Raw genomic sequence first — 10,442 nt, 5'->3', positions numbered from 1 at the left:
GAGTGATTAAAGATATGAAGATATTACGAGATGATTAGCTTCAGGAGGAGGAGGGGAGGAAATTATAGAAAAAGGTTGTGTCAAAAGCCTGGTCAGTACTGACCATGTTTGCAGATGATGTGAAAAATTGGGCAAAACCAGTTGTGGAAAATCTCTCACTAATATCAGTAGATTTGGGATCATACCAGTCATGTTCTCCTGATGATTCGTATTTCCTCCATCCCTTTTTGCTCACCAATTTCTCTTCTTGCATCTTTGTTAATTGAAGGAGAGTTTTTTTTGTTTCTAATTATGTGTCACTTACAGGAGCGAGGTGAGGAAGGTGACCACAGCCATTCCTGAAGAGAAAAGCATTACCTTGTCTAGTTCCTGGTTGAACACATCTGTCCAGTTACACTGTGGTGAAGCAACTGTATACTTTGTCTCAGTCCAAGTTCTTCTGGTTTGGTGCAACTGGACAGTTTTGGAAGACTTCCATTCCTCTGCATTTGCCCTACCCAGCTACCTGACACCTTCTGGAAACAAAAACAAGCAGCAAGATTGGTCTCAAGGTATGTTGGTAAAGAAGAAGAAAAAAAGTATTTTGTCATCTATTTGATGTCAAGCTGTAAAGCCCCTGAAAAGTATGAAGGGTGGTCTAAGAGCTAAGACATCTTTGCTCCAGAAGATCCAGGTTAGGCCTCCAAAGGGAGGGTGGTGGGGAAGCAACCCTCTGCGATTGTGGACATGCCGGGTTGTGGCAGTGGTTAGAAAAAAACTGTATGCAATGATAATCCCAATATGCCCAGTGGGAATTCCCTAGGGTAAGTTTTTTTCTTTATATTCAATTTATGGAAAATTCTAGAGATAAAATGTTGAAGAGTTGGATTTTTATTAATGAATCGAAAAACTTAAGTGTAATATCGGTGAGTTTTCACATGCGTGTAAATCTTTGTGTTCTTTAAGGTGTTGTTCAGCTAAGGCCACTATGAACTAAATAACTGAATAGAAATACCAGGACCAAACATGCTGCTCTTTTGGGGTTTGTACATATACATACATACTTTTTGCATGAGTATGTATTTGTATGTCTGTATTGTAGCATATTACCTTTGATAAAAATACAGAACCAAATGCTGTTATCATTTAGATTGCTGTAAATCAGTTAACTGCCTTATATGAGGTGCATCAGATGTGATACAAGTGTGAAATGAGAACAGTGTAAGTAACCATGAAAAAATCTACAAAATCTAGGTTTTTTTAAATCCACCTTGAATTTTTAAAATGAAACCTTGAGATACTAGTGTTATTCTAATTATTGAAACTTTTTAAATTTCAATGAAAAACTACATGGAAACATCTAATTGAAAGTGGGAGAAATTTTAACCCAGACTGTGAGCTATAAAATAGTTTTAGACTTTTAAAATAAACTCTATCTCATACGGTGCTACATATTTAGAGCAGTCTGTAAGTGGATATAATTCTTCTGATTATAGCTTGACCACATTATACATAGGAAAATAGAAATAACCTTCTTGAAATAGAAACTCTGGTATTAAGTATTCAATAGCTCACTTTAGAATTGTTTTTTAAGAGCAATCAGACACTGCAAGGACCAACTTATTTCCAGAAGGCCTTCCTCACTGCCATTATTTACAAGATGAAATGTTCTTGTTCAAAGGAAAGCTGGATTACAACGTATGGGAGGGGCCTGGAAGAGTTTACACAGTTACACACCAAAGTCACATTTTGTTGTGCATGTAAGGTGCTGTATAAGGAAAATTGAGAATATGCCATATCGATAGCTTATATAGAGATTTCTATTTTCTTAATTAGAAATAAACAATATATAGAATGTCCCTTCTGCTGTCTTCTTGTCACTCCTACCCTGCTTTACAAAAGCACGGTCTATCTGTAGCTGAATCACTTGGAAAGTGTCATGCCAAAGTGTTATGCTTTGTCTTCACACCACATCTAAATGAACTATTTCCAGAAAAGTGAGCTTCTGTGCAAATAACTTTCCACCGAAGTTGTTTGTTTCCCTTTCTGCTAGTTCTGTTAGATTGAGTAGTCCTAAAGATACACTTTTCTTTCAAGAAAATACTGATGCTAAGCCCAGCACAACACATTCTCGTTAGAGAAAGGAGTAGTGTTTGAGGGAGTTTGAGTGGTGCTGGCATTTGGGAGGCAGTGAGTCTCCTCTCTGAAATGTTGCTTTGCCAATGTCAGGCTCTCCTTGGCTTGGTGAACAAAGAGCAAAACCCCTGCAGTGAGGAATGGCTGGGAGCAGGTCACCCTGACCAACGCTCTCAACAGGAATTACCCTGTTCGGTGCAGCGGAGCTACTTTTACGTAGGTTAGTTAACGTTTTGATTCAAGATTATTTTGCAGGTTGGTAAAGACTGTCCTAATGCTTTTTTTCAGTTATATAATGCAATATGCTGTTTAATGTCTTTATAATTTTATTTTCACTGGGTAATTTTATTGCCTTCTCTTACATGGTTCATACAATAATCCAAAAGTATAACAGATGAGCATCAATCATGCAGTGCTTATTCTCATTTTGGGAAGAATCTTACAGTAGCATTTTTCTTCAGAAGGCTCTGAACATAGTCATGCCTAAGAATATGAAATCTAACTCTTTCGGTGAGACCAGTCGTCTATCTAATTAATTATCCTTTCATTGGTGTTGATTTAATTGCTGACTATGGCTGGTGTTTCAATTCTTGGGGGGAAAAAAGTTTGCATGGTAGAGAACAGTAGCTACAAAAGGCTACTTGTCTAAAATATATGTTGAAATGTTAGAGAAAAGTAACCACCTGTAAAACTCTTGGGGAAAAAAAAAAGAAAGAATGGTAGAATAAGTATTTAATCAACATTCAACTTCTGAAACAAAATCCTTAAAGAATCTACGCTTCCTAGATCCAGGATTGTGTCAGCACATTATAGAGGTGTACCAGCTTCACTCTATTACACTGAGGTTTGCTGTGTCCACTTTTAACTGCATTGAATATAACCCTCTTTTAATTTCCTGATGGCTGAGTTCACAAAACTCCTTTTATTTAGTTTTTATTTAGTTTAACTGTTTTCCCTTCTCCCTTCATCTGTATCACATTCCATACTCTGTATGTGTGGCCCAAGAAGCTCTCTAGGCAAAAAGACCCTGGCTTTCTGTAATAACTTTACCCAAAGTGACAGTGCTAGATCTGTCCTGCAGCATTCGTGCTGGGCCAGCTCTGAATCAAATGACTCCTGTTGAGCAGCAACACGCAGCCGCTCTCTCCCCACTGCCTCTCGCCAGCCCATGCTGAGGTTTGGAGGCAGGAACAGAGGTTTCTTCAACAGCTGTTTGCAAGAGAAAGTTGGGAAAGGCTCTCCAGCTTTTTGCATCAAGCAAGCAGTTATGCACACTCCCAGTTCCTTCTTCCAGGAGCCCTAACACTCTCCAAACTCTTGACGGACTTCAGCAAGTTTCAGGAGGTAAAAGAAGAGGGTTCTCAGAAGGGATCTACTTTTCCTTTAGGGAGATAATAGGTCTGGAGGTAATTAAGACGAAGGACCAACTTCAGTATATCTGTGTGCAAAGTAGGTGATTACAGGATAACTCAGAAGTAATACAAATGATCCTGGCTATAGCTACATAATAAATAATATAAAACCTATGTCCATACCCCTGTGTTCATTCAGATGACTCCTCTGCACACGATTCACTGCCTTTATTAGTTCTTTCTTGGGAGACCCAATTGCATCACAGATTTGTTAAACTAAATCTCTGAAACCACATAGAGAAATAAGATCACCGTTCCTTAGACTCTCAGAGCAGGAACTATGTTTTGTTGTCCCCTGAATGTTGTATGCTTTGGTATCAAGTCGTAAATGAGGCTCCTAGGCAGAGCACCAGACAAGTAAGAGAACAAAAGATGCCCCAGACACTTGTCAGTGAGTTGCTGGGCGACTGTGGACAGAGCCAAGGACAATCTGCATGTCCTGGTTCCCCCTTGAGTGCCCCTAGGCATTAAACAACCATGTCTTTCTAAAGCAGGTTCAGCCTCTTGGTTTTTGATGATATTATGCTAGTATCAGAGGGACTAGTGATGACTGAATTTTTATTCAAAAAGATTGTTTCGGTTTTATTTGTTTTTTGTCAGATTTCTCTAAAATCAATATAATTTGCTTATGGCTATTTTAAGTTCTCAGTGAGACCAATAGGATTAAATCCCCAAACAACTTGTTGGAGAAGCGTGGTTCTGGGACTCAAGGGTCTAACAAGCCCAGAAAATTGATTTTCCTTCCCATTTTTCCTGAGGATAGGAAAATAAAGGAATTTCATGAGCTTGAGGCTACACAGCTCTAACTGCTACATAGCCAGGAATTTTGCAGTAGTACAGCAAATCTACTCTCTTATATAAGGCTTAAACTGCAACTTTCAGATAGCTTGGAGTGGGAAAAACAGTTGAGCTTATGTAGCAAAAGTGTGTATTTCTGTGTATAAAATCCCCCACATTAACTACTGTTCACAATCATCTCCTATTATAAATTCAGGTTTGTTGTGTTTTTGCCCTGCTCTTTAAGCTCAAACCTGGCTTCAAATTCTAGGATGATCCTCAAACAGCTAAGTTGTAGCAAAAGTTATAAGCTGTGCTAGATCAGGTCTTGGATAACTGGTATATATTAGCTAATCCTGACCTAATTTTAACCTCTTTTTGCTACATTAGAAAAAAAAAAAAAAAAAAAAAAACTTTGGTATTAGACTTGTCTTACTAGATTCTTCACATGTTCATTTATCTTTATATTATAAACTAAAATTCCTGAAAAATGGCAAGATAGTTTTATCAGAAAAAGAATGTAGTCTTAAAGGTTTGAATCAGTAATATAATTAGCGGCAAAAGTCAGAAAAATAGGAATAATGTTTTGAAGACTGGATAAAAGCAGGAATGTGAAATTGCAGTGCTGATTAATAAAGTATCATTTTGAAAGGTATTTAATAGCCAGGGTAAGGTATTTCATAGCAAAGATGAGGTATTTCGTAGCAAAAATGTTATCATCGAAATGCCTTAATATTTAATAATAATAGGAAATATATTGAGGAGGTCATCTAAATGGAGATGATCGATCATGAAACTGTTCAGATGAGAAAGCGTTAAGAAGTCAGTCCTGGGTGGCATTGTCACCAGATCTCAGTCTCACAGATATTTTATGAGATTTGCAAATACTTGTACGGGTCCTTCTCAGGGCTAATGCTGATGCCTAATAAATGAACATAGCCTCCAAATGTGGAAATTACAGTGCACGCGAGAAACGCTCCCTTGGCCCTTTTTGAGAACTGGGCCCTGTGTCAAGAAGTCTAGAGAAAGATGAATGCCCACACCATGCCGTGAAGAGCAGCTCTAGGTATTGCGCGTGGATCTTTGGCCGGCTAACAGCGACCGCAGAGTTTGGGCTACAAACAGCCTGTGCTGCTGCTGCTCCTAGCCCTCAGAGAGGTACTGAGATGATGATTTCAGTGATTAATAGGTTTTTGCCTTTTTTTTTTTTTTTTTTTTTTTTTTTTTTTTTTGCTGTGCCACACAAAATGAAGTGAATATAATGATATAATGAGCTGATGCTGTTGTTTGCTGGTTTGTGCTTTGTTCTGGCAGCCTTTGTATGCCTACAGAAAGGTATCTTAGAAAAGAAGATGGTGTCAAACAGAAAATGATTACACAGTCCTGTCAGGATAAACTGATGTGAAATGGTGAAGTCAATAGGAGAGGGTGAGAAGAACTGGAACAGAGCTACCAGCGTGCAAAGACTTGCCCACTGATAGAGCTGTTGTAATTGATAGGGTGCATCCTCTGAATCCACTCCACTTGCAAAATACACATGTAAACTAGCCTGTTTCTTTTCTTAATGAGGCAAATTAGGAACGTGCATGTGGCTCATTACTGTGGCTCAGATGACCAGGGGTCATTACTGAACCACGGTGACTGAACCAATGTGTATTAGTCACTTTTACCAATTTTAACATAGAAATTAGAGCTCAATAATGTTTCATTTTTGTGAATTTCTTTTTGTTTCTCCAAGTATGCCTACGGGATTCAGCTGCCTGTCTGACCCTTAGGCCCTCTGTATATGACATGACAGGTATGGAGAAAAGGCAACGGAAAACATCTTCTTACCTTTATGCTGGTAAGAAGAGCCAGGAATTAAGGGGATAGACCTAAAGTCAGAGTGAGAGGGGATGAAATTAAGGATGAGTATATTACAATAAATCTATTCATTATACATTGAGATAGGTGCACAAAAACAGCTATTTGTGATCATAATGCAAAATCCTTAGTACAAGCTGGAGAAAGGTAGAGGTTTCCTGTAATCTTCCATTCATGCAGTACAGAGAAGATGAATGTTTTTCTCCTTTCTGTTATTGGCATGTTAATCCAATGTCTAAATGTTTCCAAGGATTTACGATCTGCCTGGCATGGCGTTTTCTCGCAGATAGCAAAGCCATCATTTCCATGCAGCTGCTGCCACCGATTTACCAAGCTTTTGCTCCCTGGGGAAGAAACTTTCCCTCACTTTTTGGGCCAGAGACGTTGCTCGCGTTGCTGCTGGACAGTCGGCTGAGCGAGGCACTGTCGGATGGCTGAAGGGGCGCAGATGCGAGCTGACGACCTGCCTGGAAGGGAGGGACGGGCTTGGGGAAAGGGGCGATCACTGACAGCCTGCGCGACTGTCACCGGTGCAGCCAGGGGAAGAGGTAAGCGGCGGTCGCTCCCCGTCGCGGCTCGCTGCCGTTTCTCACCTTCAGCCTGCCCGGGTGGCTCGTTCCTGTCTCCGGCGGCCTCACCCGGTCGTCCCTGCCGCGGCGGCTGGAAGCCAGGTGGAGCCCGCCGCCGGCGGGGCGGAGACGGCGCCGGGAGCCGCGCGGGCGCGGGGGGCAGCGCCGCCGCCCCCGCGGGGGCACCGCCGCGCCGCGCCGCCCCTGCCCGCGCCCTTCCCCGGGGGGAGGGTCCGGCCCGGCGGCGGGTGGGGGCTCGCCGGGCGCGGAGCCGCGGCGCTGCCCCGCGGGGGCTCCCGCCCGCTGCCGCCGGGGAGGCGGCGCGGCCGGCGGAGCGGGGAGCGCGGCCGGAGCGGGCGAGAGGAGCCGGTTCTTGATCGTTAGCCGCCTCTTCTTTTTTTTCTTTTTTTTTCTTTTTTTCCCCTTTATTTTAACACTGCACACATCCCCCCCCCCACACACACACACTCACACCCTCCGACCTTCGCCCCGCTGGCGCGGCGGGAGCGTGCGCGCCGCGGCGGCCGCCCATGGAGACGCTGGTGCACCCGGGGGCCGGCAAGCCCCCCAGCGGGTAAGGCGGCGCCCCCCGCGCGGCGCGGCGCGGCGCGGCGCGGCGCGGGCAGAAGGAAGTGTGTGTGTGTGGGGGGGGGTTTGCTTCGGGGTGCCCCCCTCCCCACCCCATTTTGGAAAGAGCGCTGCTTGCTTTGCCCCGTCGCTTTCTGCAGTAACCCCGCTGCGGCTGGTTGCGTGTCGGTAGCCCCTGGGAAAAGTGCGTTTTTTGCGGTGTTTTTCTTGTCGTTGTTTGTTTGTTTGTTTTGCAAACTCTGCCTGGGTCAGGTGCTCTCCGGCATGGCGCGGAGGCGAGGCCGCGGTGTTGGCCGCGGGCGCGCCGGCCCCTTCCCCGCCGCCGCGGAGCGGCCGCGGCCGGTGGCTTCCCCGGCAGGGCGGCTGGTTAATCTGCAGCCGCCAGAAGCCTTTGAAAGGTTTATTCAGCCTTCGCTGCCCGGCCGTGGTAGGGGAGGGGAAAACACACAAACAAACAAACAAAAAACCCTCAACCCACTGTCATTTTCGAATTAAAAATGCTGTTTCTTTTTTAATAAGACTTAGTAAACCACGGTGCTGGACGGGCTCCTCTGACATTTGGCAATTCTCTGCTGCAACGGACCCATAGTAGTCAACCTTGGCATAAACCACATGTGGATATGTTTATGTATGTATGTATATATACATATATATAGAGAGAGCAAATTATTTAGGACATTAATTAAGCACCAAAAGCAGCCCCAGTGCGAAGTCCCAAGTGGTCTCTTTTGTCCAAGTAGAAGCTGGGCAATTTATAAGTGCTGTGCTGCCTACTTGCTGCAATTTACTGCTCTACTTCCCTCTGTCTGCACATGCTGCAAAAGAATGTGATCGATTCAGAAGCTTTTCCATTTTAGTTATAACATTTATGTCATAAGTTCATTGTCAGCTAAATAAACAACAGTTTTTAAAGTCCATGTTGATAAACCACAGTAGTTTTGATGTGTTTAGCTTCCTTAGTTTCTGTATTTAGTTGTCTTCCAGTGCTTAACTCGAAAGTTAGTCAGAACAGGGAGGGATGGATGAAGGGAAGATATCACTTCCAGTGCTGCACTCCACGTGAACAGTTATTTCTTTGACTGCTTTGCTGCACTGTTGTAAAATGATTAATCTCTGTTCAAAATTAGTCTTACTTGATCATGACTTTTTAAACTAACCTTTTAAAGAAAAGCAATAGATACAATGTGCCTTCTCTGTATGTCCTTATAAAGATTTGATTTAGTAACATAGCTGTGCTGTGAATTCTGATGAAGAGATCAGGGATGCAAATTTACATATGTGTTTTGAGGAGTAACCATCCTTCTTAAATGTATTGTTGATCAAAAGACCCATCTTGGTCACTAGGTATCAAGAGATTGATTAAAAAGTTTCAATTTCGAACAAGAATCTGTATCATTAATGCATCTCAAGGATGAAAACTGGTAGATTTCTGAGAGATCCACTGAAGTCTCAGGGGCTTTAGTAACCAAAGCTCCATGATACCTGTATACTTAGTTTTATCACTTTAAAGTGGATTGCATGATCAGACTCAGATATGAACAGAAATTAGAGTAGCTACATTAACTTCAGTCACCTTGTTCCTGACCTGGCATAAGGAGGAGAATTTAGTCTTAAGGTTAGAGTCACCTAGGATCAAGTATAGCATGGAGTGTGGGTGCTAATCTGTTCTTGCTGAACCTGCTTGCAAAGCTCTCATATGCATTAACTGGGAAAGACTGTACGTTTTATCTTAATTGAGTTAAGAGTTGAAATACTGTTGCTTTTTGTTGGAATTTGAAAGTTCTCAGTCTGGCTAAGTCCATGCTGTTGGTGATGGTTTCTCAGGAACGGTTCTAAATTCCCAGAGTTACTAGCCTTAGCACTGGATGGGTATTTGGTTTCTAACTAGGTTTTGCTTGTTCAGTGAAGAAATCCACTAGGACCAGAAAATATGGCAAGAAGGCAGCTTCATCTACTCATGTTGATTTCCTTGTGAATCCAGAGGTGACCTGCACCTATGGAACTTGTCAGGGGAATGTTTAATTTAAGGGGACTGTGGCATAAGTATATTCCTGTATGTGGGAGGAGAAATGCTGTATAAATTTCTAGCTTATTGATTGGATTAGCTTGCAGTCACAAAAGCAAGAAGTTAAAATGACTGTGGCTTTACAGTTTTGGACAAAATTTAGGCAGAGCTGGTTTGTCCCTATATAAATGATTAATAGCTCTGTTAAGAGTTTCCTTTATTAAACAGTGAACAAGTTTAATGTATCTTTTGGTACAGAATAAAAGAAGACACGGCTGTGTGTCTTACACAGATAATTTGACAACATTTATTTCATGACACAGCTGCTTGACAACTGTGCATTTAAAAGCAGGATACTGTTTTTTTGTTTAAACGGCAAAGGAAAAAGTTTGTCTTGGTGCTAGAGGGTTTTTTTCTATTTCTCAATTTCAAGGAGAGTTGTAGACTTCAGTACCAAGAATTATTACTACTAACTGTTAGGCATGAGTTTTGCAAAGCTTTATGGAGCTTCATAGCACTTCATTTAATTAACATTAATTTTAGATGATGAAAGTGAATTTAAGAAAAGCAGTAGCAGCACCAGAAGTGAGAATTTGTTCTTCCATAATTGTGCAACAGGTGCTAGAAGAGAGAAACGTTCCCCAGTGCCCTGGTGTCTGCAGCTGCACTCATTTTGTCAGTGAGAGCAGAAGTAGGCCTCTGTCTCTGTGTTTCTTGAATGTCTGTTTGGTGAATTTACTGACCATAATTTGGCATAATTGGCATACATCTGTCCTAAGTGGCATAGAGGAGTCGAGTCTAAAATGACAACTTTTAGGATCAATTCTGTTCCATTCTGTTAGGAGCATCATCATCTCTCCTCAAAACCGGGGGCTTGGTTCTCCATGCTTTTTGTACAGAAAAACTTCCCGTGTCATCCTCAGCAAAGCAGTTAGGCCCCGATTCAGGAAAAGTCTCTATATTAAATAAGGTGTGTGTATGAGTAGGACCTTTATTTTTTGTGCTTCAGCTTCCTTCCCAATCTCACAGGCCCTTATGATAATACTCAGCAAATGCAAGCACATATGCTAGTGGCACTTGCTTTGGAATGACTTTGGAAAAAGTCTCTGAAAT

General features: G+C 42.3%; 1 protein-coding gene across 9 annotated transcripts in view; it reads left to right on the top strand.

Moving 5' to 3' along the window:
* The first annotated feature begins 7,036 nt into the window (after positions 1 to 7,036).
* Positions 7,037 to 10,442, top strand: part of COBL (cordon-bleu WH2 repeat protein) — a 159,210-nt gene continuing 155,804 nt past the window's right edge. For all 9 annotated transcript variants that reach the window (XM_062569625.1, XM_062569623.1, XM_062569624.1 and 6 more), the window contains exon 1: positions 7,037 to 7,310. In XM_062569625.1, the coding sequence (XP_062425609.1) occupies positions 7,267 to 7,310 (44 nt within the window). In that variant the 5' untranslated portion in view covers positions 7,037 to 7,266. The remainder of the gene's footprint in view (positions 7,311 to 10,442) is intronic.

The sequence above is a fragment of the Rhea pennata genome, chromosome 2, assembly GCF_028389875.1.
Source record: "Rhea pennata isolate bPtePen1 chromosome 2, bPtePen1.pri, whole genome shotgun sequence".
Taxonomy (NCBI): domain Eukaryota; kingdom Metazoa; phylum Chordata; class Aves; order Rheiformes; family Rheidae; genus Rhea; species Rhea pennata.
The sequence above is the reverse complement of the archived record's forward strand: the minus strand, read 5'-3'. Positions and strand labels throughout refer to the sequence as shown.